This window comes from Oryza glaberrima, chromosome 8, assembly GCF_000147395.1.
Source record: "Oryza glaberrima chromosome 8, OglaRS2, whole genome shotgun sequence".
NCBI lineage: Eukaryota > Viridiplantae > Streptophyta > Magnoliopsida > Poales > Poaceae > Oryza > Oryza glaberrima.
Window position 1 is genome coordinate 19,692,710 of NC_068333.1, and position 22,336 is coordinate 19,715,045.

The 22,336-nt window shown below is 44.3% G+C and overlaps 2 protein-coding genes across 3 annotated transcripts; both read left to right on the forward strand.

Annotated features, from left to right (window-relative positions):
• The first annotated feature begins 735 nt into the window (after nt 1–735).
• Nucleotides 736–2,301, forward strand: LOC127782571 (serine/threonine-protein phosphatase PP1-like). 2 transcript variants are annotated; one of them, XM_052309832.1, is made up of 3 exons: nt 740–1,130; nt 1,215–1,774; nt 1,884–2,301. In XM_052309832.1, exons 1-3 carry the CDS (start codon nt 941–943, stop codon nt 2,055–2,057), a joined length of 924 nt encoding a protein of 307 aa, XP_052165792.1. In that variant the 5' UTR covers nt 740–940; the 3' UTR covers nt 2,058–2,301. The 2 variants fall into 2 exon arrangements, with proteins under 2 accessions (XP_052165791.1, XP_052165792.1); XM_052309831.1 differs by having other exon boundaries at nt 736–1,130; nt 1,215–2,301.
• Nucleotides 2,302–19,356: 17,055 nt separating this feature from the next.
• LOC127782173 (exocyst complex component EXO70B1-like) lies at nt 19,357–21,806 on the forward strand. The gene has a single exon (XM_052309248.1). The coding sequence runs from the start codon at nt 19,633–19,635 to the stop codon at nt 21,529–21,531; it is 1,899 nt and encodes a 632-aa protein (XP_052165208.1). The 5' UTR covers nt 19,357–19,632; the 3' UTR covers nt 21,532–21,806.
• The last annotated feature ends 530 nt before the right edge of the window (nt 21,807–22,336 follow it).

Here is a 22,336-nt window from a genome sequence, read left to right on the forward strand (position 1 = left end):
CGAAGAAAAAAATTACAGCACACAAATATGTGAAATGATTTGTTCCCACGACCTCCATTGTACCGAAATAATATGTTACGGAGAGATTTTTGGAAGTTACATACAAGTTATATTATAGTTACAATATAATTACATGCAAGTTATAGTGTAATTACACCACGATTATATTGTAATTACATATATCAAATTTTTGGAAGAAAATTTGTCGACAAATATATAGCAAAATTGAAGAGAATGGAAGGAGAAGAAAAGAGAAGAAAAAAATATGTGCAACTGACATGTGGGCCCCATGTACTTTTTTAAATTTTTTTTGCTGACTAGGATGCCATGTCAGTGAAACCACTCATATATACTGCCATAGAACCTTGAGTGCACGGTTTGTGTGAGTTTAGGGGTACATATTTCTGGTTTTATAGTTAAGGGACATCAAAAAATCTGTTAAATTGAGGGACCTCTGGTGAACTTATTCAGATGATAATCTTCACGTCAGCCCAGCAGCATGCCACGATGTGTATTCGCGCCGTATTCGGGGCCCCTCAATTTTCGTGGCCTGCCTGCGCGGCACTGCGCGCTGCGAACAGCGAGCATATTTTTTGGCTACGAAATTCACTGCTCGATCAGAAGAGTTTGGTCATGCGAAGCAAAGCAAAGCGTGTGCATTCCCACCGTGCATGCGATCGAGCGAGCAGCTTCGTCGTCGTCTTCGTTTCATCGCTTCTGCTCGATCCCCCGATTTGCCACTCCTCCTAAATTGGCAAAGTCGCCTGCGAGCCAAGCATTGTAGGGCACATGCATAAAGCCAAGACCATGGCAATGGACGCACGAGCTTTCTTTCCTCTCTCTCCCCCTTCCTCCTCCTCCGGCCGGTCCGGTCACCGCCTGCCTCGTCGTCGCCGGCGCTGATCGGTTTCGCCCGCCCGCCCGCGGCGGAGATCGAGGTATGATGGACGGGAACGCGGTGGACGAGCTGATACGGCGGCTGCTCGACGGGAAGAAGGTCAAGCCGTCGTCGTCGGCGAAGAAGGTGCAGCTCAGCGAGGCGGAGATCCGGCAGCTCTGCGTCACCGGCAAGGACATCTTCCTCTCCCAGCCCAACCTCCTCGAGCTCGAGGCCCCCATCAACGTGTGCGGTGATGATCTAGCACGCCATTGTTTCCGTTTCTTGAATTCTTTCATCGATCCGTAACAAATTATATTCTGCATTGCATACGCAGGCGACATCCACGGCCAATTCTCCGACCTGCTCCGGCTGTTCGAGTTCGGCGGGCTGCCGCCGACGGCGAACTACCTGTTCCTCGGCGACTACGTGGACCGCGGGAAGCAGAGCATCGAGACGATCTGCCTCCTGCTGGCATACAAGATCAAGTACCCGGACAACTTCTTCCTGCTGCGAGGCAACCACGAGTGCGCGTCGATCAACCGAATCTACGGGTTCTACGACGAGTGCAAGCGCCGGTTCAGCGTCCGCCTCTGGAAGCTCTTCACCGACTGCTTCAACTGCCTCCCCGTCGCCGCCGTCATCGACGACAAGATCCTCTGCATGCACGGCGGCCTCTCGCCGGACCTCGACAGCCTCGACCGGATCAGGGAGATCGCCCGACCCGTCGACGTCCCCGACCAGGGCCTCCTCTGCGACCTCCTCTGGTCCGACCCCGACCGCGAGAGCTCCGGCTGGGGCGAGAACGACCGCGGCGTCTCCTTCACCTTCGGCGCCGACAAGGTCACCGAGTTCCTCAACAAGCACGACCTCGACCTCATCTGCCGCGCTCACCAGGCAAGCCGCCATCGCCATCGCCACCTCCTCCTCCCGTGCGTTGCGATTTTGCATAATCGTCTCAACCTTGAAGCTCTTCTTGCGTTCTTGGGGGCAAATGGACGAACAGGTGGTGGAGGACGGCTACGAGTTCTTCGCGGACAGGCAGCTGGTGACCATATTCTCGGCGCCGAACTACTGCGGCGAGTTCAACAACGCCGGCGCGCTGATGAACGTGGACGCCAGCCTGCTCTGCTCGTTCCAGATCCTCAAGCCGTTCAGAGGCAAGTCGCAGGCGGAGTGACGACGAAGAGACGACGCCGGCGAGGCTAGCCGGCCGTCGATCGAGGCAGAGAATTTTTCTTTTTTTTGGGGGGATTTAGACAGAGGCTTCGTATACGTAGATCTGCATGCGCATTTCACAGCACAGAATTTTCTCGTTGATGCATATTTGGGGGGACAAACAGATGATGATCCAACCTCCACTTCTTCTGAATCCTTTGCTTGTAAACTGATTCAATACTTGTATATATAACCAATTAACCAAACATATAGTTCCTTAATCCTATATATGCATGGTCATGGTCTCGTGGAAGGAACAAAATTTTATCTGCAAATGCAGTAGCAGTTCTATGCAGGTAATATCCCAACTCTCAAGCTTTCTCTGAAGGAAATATCTTCTGTTCTAGCACTGGTGGAGAAGTGTTTTTTAGTCCCGGTTCGTAACCCCCCTGTAGTCCCGGTTTTCCAACCGGGACTACGAATCCGGGACTAAAGATCGTTATCTTTAGTCCCGGTTCAAATAACCGGGACTAAAAAATGCATCAACCCGGACTAAAGATATTTTTTCTTTTTTTTTCTGTTTTTAATATTGAATATTGATTTCACACCATCCCCTCTCATATCTAAATCATCACATATCACAGAACATCTCCAAATCCTCAAATCCTCAAACAAATCATCTCCAAATACATCACAAACTCTTATAAAAATTACATCACAGGGTTCTAAAAAATTCATCACAGATTCACATCTCACACAAAAATACATCACAGATTCACATCTAAAAAAAAAGAAAAAAAATCCGGCCAGCGGCCACTGCCGCCTCCCCTGCTCCCCTCCGCGCCGGCCACCCGCTGCCGCCGCCGTGGCGCCGGCCGCCTGCACGCTACTGCACTGTGGGTGAAGGAAAAACAGAAGGAGAGGAGGGGAGTTAGAGATAAGGAAAGAGATAAGAAGTTAGAGAGGAAAAAAAAGAGATAGAGGGAGGAGTTTGTTGTGTGGACGGGAAAAGAGGATCGGTACTAGGGATTATATAGTGTGTTTTAATTTTTATTCCCGGTTGGTGTTACTAACCGGGACTAAAGATCCTAGGGCCCTGACACGGCCTAACATGGAATCAACCGGGACTAAAAATGAACTTTAGTCCCGGTTAGAGTTACCAACCGAGACTAAACATAATTTTTAGTCCCGGTTAGTGACAACAACCGGGACTAAAGATCTTCCTCTTATTAACCGAGACTATTGTGGATTTAGGTCGACCGACCAAAGATGGTTTCTCTACCAGTGTAGTCAGTTCTATGAAGGAAACAATAATTGTTGTTCTCTGAAGGAAACAATAATGCTTAATCCTATATATGCATGGTCATGGGATAGCTTGCAGCAAGCAGAAGGTGGAGATGCTCCTGATGAAAATCTTCAGATAGGAAGCAATTCATGCTTCGGATCAAGCATTTGGAATGAGAATCCGTACCTTTTCATTTTTTTTTTTGAGAACTTAAGTAAAAGAACAATGTCAATAAGAATCCGTACCTTTTTTCATTTTCGAGAACTTAAGTAAAAGAACAATGTCAATAAGAATCCTTTCGGCAAAAAAATTTAGGTTGTGGGGCCATCCTGCAACTTTGCAAAAAAAAAAAAAAAGGTTTAAGTTGCTTTGTCTGACGAAATGAAAACTACAGGAAGAGAACTGCAAACTAAGTGCTGATAGCAACCCACTGGGTAATAATAATGGACATACATGGCTCATTGGTTCTTTAACTCTTAAGATGTTTGAAAGATCAAGTGATATCACTACCTTATCTTATCACTTATCTCATGAAATAGTAGATAGTTCTGTCAGTACTTCCCTTTCACAATCAAACAGAGAAGGAGGGACTTAAAAAAAAAAGGTAATTTTACCATACTTAAAAAGGTACCTGGCCGGATCTACCATATTTCTTTATGTAAAATTTAGTACCTATAGATATTAAATACCTCAAAGTACTAAAATATTTTGGTACCTTGAGATACTTTCTGAAGAACTATAAAATTTCTCCCAAATTAAAGAGAAAAAAAATAGATATTCAAAATGAAATGACTTCCCTGAAGAACAAAAGCCATAAGATATACTTTCTCCATTTCACACTATACATTGTTTTGGGTTTTGAATAGATTTATATATTGATCCATGTATATATCTTATATATATGTCTAAATTCATATGAATGTTAGTGAATCTAGATAAGAGATGAAGAGACTAAAATATCTTATAATGTGAAATGGAGGGAGTTTCTTGTACCGATTTTCCATTTCCTCTATGTTATATGAAAAATGAATACTATGGTAGCAAAATTATATCATTTCAATCTTTAGGGCCCTTTGAATCAAAGGATTTTATGTAGGAATTTCATAAGATTCAAATCCTATAGAAATTTTTCCTATGTGGTCATTTGAAGTTTTCCAAATCCTATAAAATTCCTATAAAATGGCTCATTGCATATATATTTTAGAGTAAACATAGCAATAGCTCTAACCTTTTGAAAAATTATCTTTGAGTTCATTTCTCTCATCCGATTCCTGCGTTTTTTCTGTGATCTAATCAAACGATCATTCCTATATTTTGCAATTCTATGTTTTGCACTTGCATTCTGTTAGAATCATGTGTTTTTTTCTATTCCTCTGTTTTCTTAGTCCCGCGATTCAAATGGACCTTAGAGGGTGAAACTTTTCAAGCTGAACTGTTCGGTCAGTAATCAAGATCAAGATAATGCGTACTAGTTGCATACTAGGGTACTCTGTTTACAACTATCATGTCTCTATTATCAGTGCAACAGTGGCATGAGATTTGAACACAATACAAATCCGATGAAGAAGATTCTCCTATGCCGTTTAACAAAGTGGCATGTGTGGTGTATGCTCAGTATTAAAACATGAATCGTTGCAAAAGTCAAATCACTACTCTTAATTATCTTCCAGATAAATACCTGTCCATGAGCTACCTAAACCTACATGCAACTTGTGTGACAACTTATCCTTCATTTTAGTAGTGCAAGTGAAATGTTAGATACCAAATGGGGGTTATATTGTAAGCACTATAATAGGACATCAACGCAGTTTGTTTAATGCTTGCTCGTGCAGTCTAGAGATTTGCAACTTTTTGGTGTGATGGGCTGCCATAACACATCATGTATCATGTTGCATTTCAAACAGCTGAAAGCATAACTAAATTACAATTTGTAGTCGGTTTTCGCTCCCGAAAAAAATAACAAAAAATTGTAGTGGATGCAGCCGAGCTCGCTATCCACGCTTTGGATGCCCCACTTGTCAAATTGTTCACCAATAAGCTTACCTGAATAATAATTGATTAGGCGTATGTTCTGAAGAATCATCGAATTTGTATTCACATTGCAAGTCATGTAGCTGATACAATCATGTACAATAATTCAATAAAGTAATTTTGATGATCCTTGCCTGATCTGATTTTCTAGAATTGCACGAACTTCTTAGCAATTGGTTGCTTTAACAAAGAGATCTAGAGTGATGTACATGTCAGATAATGATCGAAGTAAAAAAAAAGTGTGGTCAGGAGGGGCCGAAATGCCAGCTACACAGTTCATGAGTTGATTTATTTTTTTTTAGATAATGAGGCCATGAGTTGATAGCTCCTGTAATAAATTATGCGAATGGTCCTTCATTCTGAAAAATGAAATTTGCAAGGAAACAATATAGTTCTTGATGAGTTGATGTGAATGCATGCAACTTCACAAGCATAATAATCCAGAAACAGCAGTACTGCATTGCATCCAAAGTCAAAATGGCTGAAAATTTCAAGCATTTCTAGACTGCAGCAGAGCTGGTAGGCTGAATGATTGGTGTCGTGCTGCATGCGTCTATCAGTCTATGCCCTGATGAACAGAATGAAATTGCTTGCGTGCGTGCGTGCGTTTGTTTGACATTGAGTTGCCCATCACGCATGCAACGACATGGATCATCAGCCTGTACATCGATCCTATCTGCCCTGTTGCATTCGTCCACACAGCACAGCCGATAACCTGAATTTTTCTTCAGGGAAAGATACTGAAAGATACTTCGTGTCAAGCAACGAAAAAGCAGGCATCAACATCATGTCTTCCACATGTGCTGTGTGGTGTATATTGAAGAGGAGAATAATCTTCGCTAATATTCTTTCCGGGTATAATTAAGTGGCTGCATGTCGCTGTTATCACTGATTTCTGGGGGTGAAAACCATGTCACTCTCTCATAAGTGCAATTAACGTACAACGAATTTCACATCAGTATTCACTATTTGGGGTTAACGAAAGTTCAGAATTGACGCCACGTTTTGCGCCCTTGTGCGTGGCGTTTACCGTGCGAAGAATTTGCTGAAGTTGCAACGAGTATACATGCCCTAGTCACTGACTCCCTTATAACAGTATTTTACCGAGTTGGTTGATTAGGTCGCCCTGTTTTAATATAACCACGACGTAATCATTGCGCAGTGCCACAGTTCATGCATTGCCAGGTGTCAGAAGGAAGCCATCTCTGAAGATTTCTGAACTGCCACCCTGTTTCTGAACTCTGTCCAATACAGTCATAACCATATACAGTACGGAGTATTTAATGGAGCTGAAATGAATGGACGTAATCAATCAGATACACTTTGCTCCTGCTGCTGCTAATAGCTTGCCTTTTAGTATTACCATTTTCTCAATTACATCAACGGCAACAATTTCCTGCCTCATGAAGCGATGAAGAGGCAACCTTTAACAAAGCCTCCGTCTCAGCAAATGCAGAGCCGGTAGCAACTAAATTTATCATACCTAATCTTATGCAAATCACACTTTTAGCAGATAGTGTTTGATTCATACCACAACTCTACTTGTTTAACTCTAGCCACATGATCCACGTGTTATACACTTAATTTTCTTGTTTAACTTTATCTAAGTTTAGTTTGTTATTTTGTTTGCCATAAAAGTATGAAAAGACTAAGTTTAGCTATCTTAGTTAAGAATGTATACCAACATTAGTGTATCCAGTTCACCAAATTTCACAGCGACAATAAGCAAACGAAGGCCTTCTTCTCTTTTTTCCCCGCTCGAAGATCCACTTTGTTTCCAGGACGATGAGTTGTCACTTGTCAGCTCACATGCTCTGCCCCAGATGTAATTAACTAAACAAATGGTCACTGAGATAAGATCAGTCCTCAATAATAATGTACAGCATCACTGGGTTCGCGGCTGCTAGAAAGCCCAACTAAATGGAGTATATATACTAACTAGCTAATCAAAATTCAAAAGTAATGGTAATCCACTCGAATTACTACTCCACTCGCAAATAGGGCTGTTACTGGGATGGTATGGGCAAATCCATACCAATACCCAATTTTATCCATATCAAATCTAAATTAACTTACCCAATACCCATATATACTCCCTCCATCCATAATATAGTAACCACCGGATAAAACATTTCATAATATAACGAATCTGAACACTCTCCTATCCAAATTCACTGTACTATAAAATGTCTCATCTGGTTCCAAGTTACTATACTACGGTACGGAGGGAGTATTACATAAAGATAAAGTAAAAACTATTATCCAATGGATATGTGGGTAACCTTATGTGAGGCCCACATGTATAAATAGCTTAAAAAATTATACAAAGTTGTTTCTCCATTAAACAAATCATCTCTATAAATTTTAACTGAATTTGACAAGATTTTATAGGTCGAACATGAAATTTAAAAGTTTTAGATCTGAGTTTTACACAAACTAAAATTGGATATAGGTAAAATAGATAAAATGGGTATCACTCTCTCCATACCCAAATATTCCTTCTTTCCTATATAATTTTCGCATGGGCAATAGATTACCCAGCAGCACTATAATACATAGACTCCTATCGTTAAAAAAAAACTAACCTCATGTAGTACGAGATTAGTTTTTTTTTGTTTTGTTTTTAGCTCGGAGGGGGTATTTGATTTCGTATGGTCCTTGAGAGTAAAAAAAGAAATGCATATATGGTCCTCACAACCAACCTGGGTCCTGCACGTCCGCAACGACAAATGATAGCTACTGTACCATACAGTGCAATAGTTAGGCTTGCCTAGGTTCTCTCCTCCTGCGCAGGATAGTGCTCGGAAATTGAAGGAGACAGGATCCCTCAAGGCTGGCTCTGAATGGATCACGCACGCTCAGCTCTCTCCCCCCCGCTGGAGAGACACACCGCCACCGGCCGTGTACGTACCACACAGCCGAGGCGCACGCACGCCCACATCGATCACCGCAACAACGCCGAATAAACTAGTACTATGCCGCTACTGCCGCATCGCCATCGATCCCGCGGGTTCATCGCCCCCCGCCACATGACGGCTGGCAACCGTGTGTGGTACTAGTACTAGCACACTGAACAGCTGGCTGGCTGGCTGGAGCGGATGCGGGGGTGCCGGTGCAGGTGATTGGTGGTGCAGTGAGGTTTGGAGTACATGGCGCGCGCACTGGGAGATGGCAGACAGGACGCACTTGAGGGTGGCCTGATGATGGTGAGTACTCCTGCTTGATTAGCACAGGATCAGAGGCGGCTACGACGTCTCGGACTCTCTCTCTCTCTCTCTCTCTCTCTCTTTCTCCCCCGTCCGACGCCACCTCTCGTTGCCCCCCCCCCCCCCCCCCCCTTCCCTCGATCGGTTGAAGCCCTACCGGCGTGTGGGCATGACACTACCAGCGTGTCGTAGTCGGGGATCACCTTTTCGATTGAACGCTAGTTTTTTCGATCGTGGTGGTATGACATCTTTCGACAAGATTTGATAAAGTTTGATCAAATCTTGGTCGAGTTATGTTGTTTTAAATTTGAATTCTTGAAAACCATTCAAAATTTTACTTGGAATCTACTTTTTTTTCCCATATCGAAACCTCAGGATTTCACTGCTTTCGATCGCTAAACCCTAGACATACTCAATTATGAATTCATATTTATCTACTTAAGATTTTTTTTGGGGGGGAGGGGAGGGGGGACTATTAGTTTGTTTGGGATGGTGTGAGAAATCACCCCTTGCCTCTTGGCTCCAAAATCTTGAGCTTACTAGGCTACACTCTAAAACATACTCCCTCCATTTCAAAATATTTGACACCGTTGACTTTTTAGCACATGTTTGACCGTTTGTCTTATTAAAAAAATTTGTGAAATATGTAAAACTATATGTGTACATGAAAGTATATTTAACAATGAATCAAATGATATGAAAAGAATAAATAATTACTTAAATTTTTTGAATAAGACAAATGGTCAAACACGTACTAAAAAATCAACGGTGTCAAACATTTTGAAACGGAGGGAGTATAATCAACATTCAATAGTCGGTTCGGTTTTAGACAATGGGTTGAATATATACTTAGCAAGCCGAAAGATTGTGGTTTTGCTGTGAGACACCCAAAGATCGTGTATTTGTTCGTGGACTCTGTAAAAAAGTGGTAATTAGCTGGCGGACACCGACCGTATTACTTTATTATTTACGGTGAAAACGGAGAGAGAAACTTTGGTTAAAGACAAGTTTGCCCATGGGCCCACTTGTCAATCTCTCCTTTTCTTCTTCTTCTTCTTCTTCTTCCTCTCTTTCTCTGCTCATCTCTTTCTCATTGCGCCGCCGGTGAGCTCCGCCGTGGCCTTCGCGCCTCTGCTCCACTGCCAGGAAGAAGAAGGGGAAAAGAAAAGAAAAGAGAGAGAGGGAAAGAATAGTGTCCAGGGGTCAGGGGTATTTGGTACTTACACAACTCTTTCTCTCTCCATTTCGACCGGAAATAATAAAATAATGGTAGCAGTGTCCACCAGCTAATTACCACTTTTTTACAGTGACCACGAGCAAATACACGATCTTCGGGTGTCTCACAACAAAGGTCGCAATCTTTTGATGTCCTATAGCAAATTTTGCCTCTATACTTAGCATGTATACACACAACTGAACCGATATAAATAAGACATGTATACACACTTTACACATCCTCCTAGCAAGCTATAAGAGTTTACAAGGGTGTCAAGAAATCAAATCACCTCATTCTTACGAGTTGATCCTTGACTACTTTAAGATTGGTGCTTGTTCGTAACCCTATCCACTGCTCCTTTTCCAACAGATCAAGTCTTTCTAGTCACTACCATGTCTTTAGAGAGCACACCTCCTCCAATGCAAGCTTCGTCATCTATTCTCTCATGCGATTCATTCGTTTCCTTCATAATGCAAGTTTTCGTTTCCCTCTCTTTCTTCTTCATTCCCAGAAAAAAAAACCACCATCCATCCATGTATACCTCGTCTCCGAAGACTCGCATATTTACCTCTTAACTAGTCGATCTGCCTTATCGTGGCAGCTATCATTACACTGTCCTTTCAATGTGAGACATATTAATAATGTTTGACGACGTTAGTAACTAACAATAGCTAATTTCATTTGAATTTAAAAATTGTTGTATTCGCTCCAAATTCTCAGGATGTGGGGTTCGTTTTTATTAAGATACAGATTTTACCTTCGTTTTTGTTAGTGTTTTTTAAACTACTAAACATTTGTTTCTTATGAAAACTTTCTATTTAGAAGTTTTTTTAAATACCAAATAAATCTAAGTTTTAAAAGTTTGTAATAATTGGAACTCAATTAATTACACGTTAATGGATTTCTTATTTTATATGATCTAATTAACATCGCATTAATTTTCATTAGAATAACGAACATCATCATAAGTCCAAAACATTTCTTCATCTAGATTTGAACAGTAGTAGATTGCAAATAGGGTGTTTAGATCACGGGTGTAAATTTTTGGCGTGTCACATTAGGTATTATATATGATATCGTATGTGTTGAAAGTGTATAGAATTGATTGAGCGAGAGGGATTGAGTGAGAGAGAATTGCACACAAGAATGTAGAGAATGAATGAGCGGAATCTTTATTGATCAATGCGGTACAATATATAGATGGGGAAAGGGTGGCAACCGGAGACGCGATGGTTGGTCCGTTGCCAAGGAGCGCCTAGGGAAGGCGCGGTTGCCTTCGGTTGCGATCCATCCTTTTATATAGATGAGATCACCCTGCTGTTTCATAACACTCCCCCTTGATCGAATCCAGCTTTAATCATTGCTCTTTCACTGTTCCAGATATCTGTAAAGATAATCTTAGAAATAATTATAGTTAAATACATCACGTAAAACTCCTCGAAAACCCAGTGGGAAAAATAAGGAGAGAACCGTGATATATATTATTGACTATTTTAGATCTATGAGTAAAGCTCATAGTATGATCCAAAATAGTATAATGTCTACAGTTATCATTTAGTAAAAACCCCAGTGAGGAAAAGCCAAATGACAAGACATATAAGCTTATGTTGATATTACCTCGTTAAAAACTTTGGATGAGAAAACCTAAAGGGTAAAACTCATACAAAGGAAAAAGAGTATAATATGACGAAAATAGGTTATTTTCCAGAGGAAGGTACTCCCCCTGAATCCTGCAAATTTTTAAGTCGTCTCATACCAATTCCTTCGACACATTTAAAGAATGTGGAGTATGGTAGAGATTTTGTGAATAAATCAGCAAGATAATCACATGACTTAGTTTGCAAGATGTTTATCTCTCCATGTTGCTGAAGCTCATGAGGATAAAATAATTTAGGAGCAATATGCTTAGTGATGTTGCTCTTAATATAACCTGTTTCCATCTGAACAACACAAGCGGCATTATCTTCATAGATAATGGTAGGTGATTCCAATGAACCAATACCACAAGATGTTAATATGTGGTTAACCATTCTGCGAAGCCATACACATTCACGTGATGCCTCATATGATGCAGTTATTTCAGAATGATTTATGGAAGTGGCTACCAGAGTCTGTTTAGAAGACTTCCATGAAATAGCAGTTCCACCTTGTAAAAATACGAATCCTATTTGTGATGTGGCGTTGTGGGGATCAGATAAATAGCCAGCATCAGTATACCCAATTAAAGTCGAATCCTGGTTCTTTTTAAAGAAAAGTCCAAGATCTCTTGTACCATTAAGATATCAAGAGACATTCTTAACTCCAGTCCAATGGAGTTTGGTAGGAGCAGCGCTGTATCTTGCTAATAGATTTACCGAGAAAGCAATATCTAGCCTCGTACTATTTGCAAGGTACATAAGTGCGCCAATAGCACTACGATATGGAAAATCAGGTCCAAGCACATCCTCACCATCTTCCTTTGGTCGAAATGGATCTTTCTCCACATCTAGAGATCGAACCACCATAGGGGTTTTGGAAGGATATGACTTGTCCATATTAAATTTCTCCAAAATTTTCTGGGTATATGCACCTTGGTGCACAAGGATTCTAGAAGGTAAATGCTCAAGTTGTAGACCTAAGCAAAATTTGGTTTGACCCAAATCCTTCATCTCAAATTCCGTCTTTAAATGATGACGTGCTTCATTAATATCTTGTGTATTGCCAATGATGTTGAGATCAACGACATATACCGAGATAATACAAAATCCTATGGGGGACTTTTTGATAAAGACGCACGGACAATCATCATTTTTGGTGTATCCCTTTAGTGAAAGGAATTCACTTAATCAGTTGTACCACATCCTGCCCGATTGTTTTAAGCCATAAAGTGACTTCTGCAACTTAACACAATACATGTTACGATTTATCTTCTGATTCGGGATGTCAATTCTGTTAGGAACCTTCATGTAAATATCAGAATCAAGTGACCCATAAAGATATGCTGTCACTACATCCATCAACTGCATAAATAGACGATTTTGTACTACCAATGATATTAAATATCGGAAAGTTATACCACTCATAACTGGAGAGTAAGTTTCGTTGAAATCAACGCCATGTTTTTGCGTAAAACCTTGTGCTACAAGCCTTGCTTTATATCTCACCATCTCGTTGTTTTCATTCCGTTTCCGGACGAAAACCCATTTGTATCCCACAGGAAAGATACCACGAGGAGTAGGCATTACAGCCGAGAATACATCTCTTTTGTAAAGCGAGGCTAATTCTGCGTCAATTGCGTCCTTCCATTTGTTCCAGTCAGAGCGCTTTTGGCACTCTTTTATAGACCTAGGTTTTGGATCAACTTGGAGGCAATCAGCAATTTATTCAGAAAAATTAATGTCGACAATTGTAGCTCTTCTATCAAAAGATTCTCCAGTTTCAGAGTAGTTGATGGCAATTTCATCAACCCTTATAGACTCATCATGATCTCCCGAAACAATGTGTCTATGGTCTTCCGAATTCCTAGTCTCAGCATTGTGCACCACCGAGCTAGGTTGTAGACTATCACGATCTGCTTGATATATAGTATCAATTTGGTGTGTACCAACTAAAGGTTGGTTTGCATTTACCGTCTTTCTTTGCTTATTAGCAATTGTTTCTCGCTGAGTAGCCATACTTCTTCCTCTCTTTTTAGTGAGTGGAAGTTGAGTGGTTTTATTTGGTACCTCCACTCTTTCTGGCGCATTCTGAGTGGGAATGAAAGATTTAGTCACACCTTTATAATTGGTAAATGCATCTGGCAGGTTATTTGCAAGTCTTTGCAAATGTATAATTTTCTGAACTTGAAGTTCAGTTTCAGTAGTACGTGGGTCTGAGGCGGGAATACCTTGGGCATCCCAATCAATTTCCTGGCGTTCTTTCTGGTACTTGAAGTCTCCCCCTAATGCTAGGAAATATTCCTCATCAAAGATAGAGTCAGCGAACCGGGCAGTAAATAGATCACCTGTTAAGGGTTCTAAATACTTTATGATCGACGGAGATTTGAATCCCACATAGATCCCCACTTTCCTGTGTGGGCCCATAGCGTTATGCTGTGGTGGTGAGATCGGTATGTATACATCACAACCGAACTTACGCAGATGGGAAATACTTGGAGGATTTCCATATACTAACTGCATTGGGGAAGTTTCATGATATGCAGTTGGTCGTAGTTAGACAAGGTCAGCAGCGTGCAGAACTGCATGACCCCAACACGACGAAGGTAATTTGCAATTCATCAATAATGGTCGAGCAATAAGCTTAATTCTTTTGATCAATGATTCAGCCAAACCATTTTGTGTGTGGACATATGGAACAGAGTGCTGAACCTGAATTCCCAATGCCATACAATAATCATCGAAAGCATGGGATGTAAATTCGGCAGCATTGTCCATACGGATTGATTGAATCCTATGTTCAGGGTAATTTTCCTTCAGCCTTATAATTTGAGACATTAATTTGGTAAAGGCATGGTATCGTGTCGATAGAAGACACACATGATACCATCTAGTAGATGCGTCAATCAAAACCATAAAGTATCTGAACGGTCCAGATCTTGGCACAATAGGGCCACAAATATCTCCTTGAATGCGTTCAAGGAATTTAAGTGATTTGGCTCTAATTTTGAGATAAGATGGTCTCAAAATCAGTTTCCCAGTAGCACATGCAGTGCATACGAAATCAGAGGATTTGAGAAATTTATCAGTGAACAATTGATGACCAATAGAGTTGCCAATAATTTTTCTCATCATCCCGATACCGGGGTGCCCAAGTCAATCATGCCAAGTGTGGAATGCATCAACATTTTGAAAAATTACTTTATACGCAACATGTGCAATGGGCTTAATGTATGTATAGTACAATCCCGATGTGAGAGATGGAATTTTCTCGCAAATGCATTTGCCATATCTGTTTTGTTTGGTTAAGAGAAGAAATTCTTCTCGACTATCCATATGGGTTTCAATGTGGAACCCATTTTGACGGATATCTCTATAACTTAGTAGGGTACAGGTTGAATTGGGATACAATAAAGCATCCTTGATTGTAATTTGTGTACCCATTGGGAGTGTAATAATTGCTCGTCCTGAGCCAACTATCACAGTATTACGCCCAGCGATAGTCAAAATTTTGCCTTCTCTCTTTTTGAGAGGTTGAAAGTATTTGATCTCCCTAAGTATAGAGTTTGTGGTACCACTGTCCACAAGACATAATTCCTCTCCAATCGTAGTGATATCCTTAGACATCTATAGTGAAAGAAGAATTACTTAGTGAAGAATTCTTTATCCACAATATATACATACATACATACAATAATGAAAACATCAAATACATAGTATGACGTTTACATATGTTAAAAGTACATACTCTAATGACTAGCAAGTCATATAACCTTATAATATAAGGGAGTTTGTACTTATCTATTTATTACAACCATTATTTGTTTTGACAAACTATAGGATATCAATATATTGTCTCAAACACACTGAGATTAAAGCAGCTTTATCTCTAAGTGGGACGCACTGAGATTACAGTAAATCTCCAAGTGAGTCCGTTGAGTAGTATTCGATGAGCATGTCATCCATTGCAGAAAGTGCAGCGGTATCCTCTGGGAGAAGAACGAGGTTGTTCTCTGGTTCAATAGGAGCCTGGTGAGAACTTTCAACCTCAGGTCTTTCTTTTGTAAGATTGAAGTGAGCTTCAAATCTTAGTTCCTCAGAAGACTTTTTCTCCTTTAGGGATCTCTGATACAAGAGAACAATATGTTGTTGGGATGCGGCAATCTTTAGCGACATGATAGTCAGATCCATACCTGTTGCAATGCCTGTTGCGCCGTTGTTGCATTTGCGTTTTCTAGTTAGATTCTTATGGTTATTCGAGGAATTTCCCTTGAATCCTTTGAGTGCGATACTGTTGGTTCAGTATCATGTTGATAGAGTTTTCTCTATCTTTTCTGCTTCTGTTGGCTCTTTGTCGCAAAACTTCAACTTGGAGCAAATGTTATGAACAACATGATTGTATTCTACCACGGTTTTTAAAATCCTGTAGGCGTAAATGAATTTACTCATAATTAGCCTCAAGCCAAATGAGTTCCTTTTGCTGATCATAACGCTCTTTTAGAGCTTTCCATAGGTTGAGAGGGCTCGTCTCCAACATGTACTCATGTTTGAGTTCTTTATTGATGTAGAGCCTCAGAAGGAAAAGGGCAATATATAGCTTTATGTTCTCAACTGGTGGATCCCAATCATTGGGTTCCTCAATTATATTTGAAATCCCACGAGAAGAGAAAAAAAATTATTTTGATATCGGAAGCCCAAATTGGGTAGTTACTCCCATCGAGGGCGAGTTCGTCGAACTCTATAGTTGCCATGTCCCTATAATCATGATTAACATTATTAATTTATTGAGGTAAATTAATAAAAACATGATATTGTGGTTGTAATCTCAATGCGAAATGTAAGACTTCATATTCTATAATGTTTCGAAAAGATGTGGGTTATAGACCTGACAATTTGAGTTAGAATTCGAAATTAGGTGGCACAATGTGGATAATCTCCAAGTAATTAAATAGTGGAGTAGATCTCTTAATAGTAGGCAAGTTATACTTGCTGCCTAGAACATGGTCTCCAGGCAAATATATTTTGGTGAATATACCGCAGCCAATGTTTAGGACTCCACTACCTTGTGTTCAACCAAATTTCAAATAATCTCATTTTTCAAAACATATGCTCAGAAAATAACACATGTGGGTAATCATCGTGAGATGTAGACCTCTGTGAGATGGGCGAGATGCTCGCTGCCTAGGTTATGACCAGTATAGCCAATTTGTAGGACTCCATCGGATAATCATCTCAAAATGTAGACCACTTAATGATGGGCGAGATACTCGTTGCCTAGGTTATGGTCGCAATGACCAAAGTATAGGTCTCCATCTACATGTGATTAATATCCGAGTCAAAATGTACAGTTAAACATGCATTAAATCCTCCATTAATCATATAGTACATAATTAAGAGAATTTGCTAAATCAAAGTACAAAATTTATAGAATTTTATAAATTAATAAAGCGAGGAAGTAGAGCGTGTCTTTGAATAATATGCAAAAGGCATGTTATTAAGACAACAAATAAATTTAGTGAAACAGGATATTTGAATAAACACCTATGTTAATTAACACATAACATCAGCGGTCTATAGGACCATTACATAATTGCTTGTACAACTGATGAACTGTTTCGACTAAATTATATAAAACACAAGGGACTAAAATGAAATTGCTGCTAAATTAGTAATTAAAACTAAAATTAAATGATAAATTGGGTGGTGCGCCGAAATCTATAGGATTCAGCCTACTACCTTTTGGCACTGGGCCGGCGTGCAAGTGGGGCGGGGGGCGCTAGGCAGGCCCAATATGTGGTCGCCGGCCCATGTGGCCAGAGCAAGTGGGAGAGGTGGTCGGGCACGGTTACGGTGAACCCTAACCGCGCCCGTGGCTTGTGCGCCGCCGCCGCCTCCTCCATTTCGCCGCCATCGCCGCCGTTTTTGCTGCCGCCGCCGCCGTTTCCGCCGCCGTTCCCCCGCCTTTCTGCCGCCGCCTCTCTGCCGCCTCCGCCTCTACCGCCGCCTCCTGCCTTTCCCGCCGCCTCCTCCGCAGCCTCCCGCCGCAGCCGCCCCTCCGACCACCGGCGATTTGCCGGTCGGGTTAGGCCGTCACCCCCCTACTCCTCATCAGAGTCGGAGGCCAACCGGACCCGAATGCCGTTCCCCATGACCCCATTTGCTAGGGTCCGGCTAGGAGAGTCGTGGGGAACGGCAATCATGGCGCGGAGGACGGGATGGCGCGCAGTGGCGGCACCGACGTGTGGGCGCGACGAAGAAGGAGGGAAGAGCGGCGGTTCCCCCCTGCGCATGGCAAGTGTCCTGGTCCGGCCGTAGCCCGGCGGCTCGGGAGTGGGGGAGTGTAACATCCTGGCCTAGGGCTTAATAGGATTAATAGAATACTCATATCAACAAGTTGCAACTTCTTTTCCGGAAGCCAATCTCCAAAGAACTCCAGGGTTAAGCGTGCTTGGCCTGGAGCAATTTGGGATCGGTGACCGACCGGGAAATTCTTCCCGGGTGCACACGAGTGAGGACAAAGTGTGCAGAAAAGACATGTGCAGACAAGTGAGGAAATTCTTCCCGGGTGCACACGAGTGCAGACAAGTGTCCCGGTCCTACGGCTCGGGAGTGGGGGAGCGACTTCGGCGTGGTGGCGGTGGAGGTGCTCCGGCGTTCATCGAGGCAGTTCTTGGAGGAGAAGGTGCAGCGATTGGTGGAGAAGGAGTAGGCGCGACAGGGACCGGCGGGGCAGCCACGATCGGAGCGGCAGCCATAAGGCGGCGAGGGTAGTGGTGCCGGCCACCAACCCTAGCCCTGCCTCCACGGGATCCCGGCGCGTCCTCCTCGTCGATCGTCGATGAAGATGGCAAAGACGGTGTGCGTGATCACAGCGAGGGATGCCGAGAACGGCATCCGCGATCTCCTTCGCGAGAGCGAAAGAGAAGGAGTAGGCGCGACAGGGACCGGCGGGGCAGCCACGATTGGAGTGGCAGCCATAAGGCGGCGAGGGAAGTGGTGCCGGCCACCAACCCTAGCCCTGCCTCCACGGGATCCCGGTGCGTCCTCCTCGTCGATCGTCGATGAAGATGGCAAAGACGGCGTGCGTGATCACGGCGAGGGATGCCGAGAACGGCATCCGCGATCTCCTTCGCGAGAGCGAAAGTGCTGATAACGTGTTGAAAGTGTATAGAATTGATTAAGCGAGAGGGATTGAGTGAGAGAGAATTGCACACAAGAATGTAGAAAATGAGTTCGCTTTTTCTGTAGATCAAAAAGAGATATTTCCTTCTTTCACTTCGCGATCTCCTTCGCGAGAGCGAAAGTGCTGATAACGTGTTGAAAGTGTATAGAATTGATTGAGCGAGAGGGATTGAGTGAGAGAGAGAATTGCACACAAGAATGTAGAAAATGAATGAGCGGAATCTTTATTGATCAATGCGGTACAATATATAGATGGGGAGGGGTGGCAAACGGAGACGCGATGGTTGGTCCGTTGCCAATGAGCGCCTAGGAAGGCGCGGTTGCCTTTGGTTGCGATCCATCCTTTTATATGGATGAGATCACCCTATTGTTTCATAACAGTATGGGGTGTTCGGGCACTAAAAAAACTAATTACACAATCCATCAGTAAAACCGCGAGATGAATTTATTAAGCCTAATTAATCCGTCATTAGTAAATGTTTACCGTAACACCACATTGTCAAATCATGGAGCAATTGGGCTTAAAAGATTCGTATCGCAAATTAGTCGCAATCTATATAATTAGTTATTTTTAATCTATATTTAATACTTCATGCAGGTATTCAAATATTTGAGGTGACAGGGTGAAAAATTTTAGGTCATAGACAAAGAGATAACATTGACAGCAAAATGGATAAATTTCTTTGAGAGTACAAAGAAAGCGGCTTGCCTCTTGCCCCTCTATCTCTCTCTCCCCCCAAAGGCAGCCCGGTCGTCGCTGAGTCCAAACAAACAAAAAAGAAGCAGAAGAACTCCACATCCACAAGGCGGCAGTCCACACGCCATAAACAAAAGGGCAGCAGCGACGCCTCGCTCACCTGTCTCGCGCGACCGGGCGCTGCACAGAGCGGCGCCAGCTCGCCTCCCCCCCGTGCGCCATCGCGCCAACCCACGCGCGGCCGCGCGCCCCACACGTGCGGCTCCCCGGATTCGCGCCGCCGCGGTACAAAGCGCGCCCCAGCTCGCGTCGCGCGGGGGCACGGCACGACGACGACGACGAGTCAATGGACGGATCGGCGGAGCTGGAGGCGGCCGAGCGGGTCGTCATGCGCTGGGACTCCACCTCCGCCTCCGACGAGCCGATGCTGTTCGACGGCGCCCGCGCCGAGGCCGAGCGCTTCCTCCGCGCCGTCGACGACCTGCGCCGCCTCGCGCCGCCGTCCCCGGCCGCCGTCGGGAGCCCGCGCCGGCTGTCGTCCGGGTCGTCGTCGGTCTCGGCCGGGGGTGGTGGCGGCGCGGCGACCGCCGTGCAGGTCGCGATGGCGCGGCTCGAGGATGAGTTCAGGCATGTGCTGTCGTCCCGCGCGCTCGACCTTGAGATCGAGGCGCTCGCTGACCTCGGCGGCTCGCTCTCCATCTCCAGTGACCGGTCGAACTCGGCCTCGTCTGCTGAGCTCCAGGTGGTGGATGAGGATGACTCCGTGTCGTCGTTGGTTGGGCGGCGGAGCAGCTACCGCTCGCTCCCCAGCATCCGCGAGATCGACCTCCTCCCCGACGACGCCGTCTCCGACCTCCGCGCCATCGCCTCCCGCATGGCTGCGGCCGGGTACGGCCGCGAGTGCGCGCAGGTGTACGCCTCCGTCCGCAAGCCGGCGGTCGACGCCTCCCTCCGCCGGCTCGGCGTCGAGCGGCTTAGCATCGGCGACGTCCAGCGCCTCGAGTGGAAGGCCCTCGAGGCCAAGATCCGCCGCTGGATCCGCGCGGCCCGCGCCGCCGTCCGCGGCGTCTTCGCCAGCGAGCGCCGCCTCTGCTTCCTCATCTTCCACGACCTCCCCATCTCGAACATCACCGTCACCGCCGCCGCCCCCGCCACGCACGACACCCCCTTCGCCGAGGCCGTCAAGGGCGCCGCGCTGCAGCTGTTCGGCTTCGCCGAGGCCATCAGCATCGGCCGCCGCTCCCCCGAGAAGCTCTTCAAGATCATCGACCTCCACGACGCGCTCTCCGACCTCCTCCCGGACGTCTCCGACATCTTCGCCGCCTCCAAGGTCGCCGAGTCGATATACGTCCAGGCCGCCGAGATCCGGTCGCGGCTCGCCGACGCCGTGCGCGGCATACTCTCCGAGTTCGAGAACGCCGTGCTCCGTGACCCGCCCAAGACGGCGGTGCCCGGCGGCACCGTGCACCCGCTCACCCGGTACGTGATGAACTACAGCAGCCTCATCTCCGATTACAAGGTGACGCTCTCCGAGCTGATCGTGTCGCGGCCATCGGCGAGCGCGCGCCTCGCCGCCGAGGGCAATGAGCTCGCGCCGTCCTTGGCCGAGCTCGACCTCCCCGAGCCTGACAACCAGACGCCACTTGCTGCTCATATCATCTGGATCATTGTTGTCCTGGAACACAACCTCGAGGGCAAGGCCTCACTCTACAGGGACACGGCTCTCTCGCATTTGTTCTTGATGAACAATGTGTACTACATCGTGCACAAGGTGAAGGATTCGCCGGATCTATGGAATCTGATTGGTGATGATTACTTGAAGCGGCTTACGGGCAAATTCACAATGGCAGCCACGAACTACCAGCGCAGCGCATGGTTGAAGATCTTGAATTGCTTGCGAGACGAGGGGCTCCATGTAAGTGGTGGCTTCTCGTCAGGGATATCCAAGTCAGCGCTGCGGGAGCGGTTCAGGTCCTTCAATGCCGCATTCGAGGAGGCGCATAGGGTGCAATCAGGATGGTGTGTGCCGGACACACAGCTGAGGGAGGAGCTAAGGATCTCAATTTCAGAGAAGCTGGTGCCGGCATACCGGTCATTCCTTGGCAGGTTTCGACATCATATTGAGAATGGGAAGCACCCAGAGTTGTACATCAAATACTCAGCAGAGGACCTTGAGATTGCTGTGAACGATTTCTTTGAGGGGGTTCCTCCTTCCCCACATATCAGGAGGAGATCACATAGCTGAAGTTGTTGTACATCAAGCATTCAACAGGGGTGCTGTTGTTATGTATTCTTTGATTCTTCAGAGGAAACCAATGCCAGCATTTGCTGCCCTGGTTTTACTCTTTGGTACTTATAAGGGTATAGGTGGCGATATTTTCAATCAGAGATGACATCTGAAATCATTTATGGGTTCTCGTTCAAGCTGTCAGTCCCCTCCATTGTTCCTCTGTAAGAGAACTCGTTTCATTTGTTACACAATTACTGTTATATATAATTTTGCATGTAGCAAGTTCATATAGAACTATTCTTCGGTAATTTTGGCTAGTTGGGACTGAGCTTTTGTTAACAATTATCTGGAGAGAATACTTGTGGATTAGATGTAAAAATGATTTATACCACTCTCTTAGTCTCTTCTACCACAATTTTATAATGTGATACTGTTATCTATTGGGTCTTCACATCACATCCTTTCAGGTGTTAAACCGATAGGAGATTACAAATGCAGCATCATGGATGCCTCCATCTGATTTGTGTTTAGTCCAGTATTTTATTATGCAATTTCTATTTGGAAAGATGCATGCTATTCTTTTGTGGCCTAGGAGTGACTCAGTATCTGATCAATTGTATGACTGCTGGCAGATGATAAAGTTGAAGTGTATGGCGGGATAACTTGTTATATTTCTTCTTGTTTTGAGTTGGATAGAAAAGAGGTACTTGGTGTAGAGGGAAAATAAGATAAAACTATGACAGAAGGAAAGAGGTAGAGGAAATATCCAGTTTTAGCTTCCTCTTGCTTTGCTTTTATAAACTAAGATGATTGGATACTG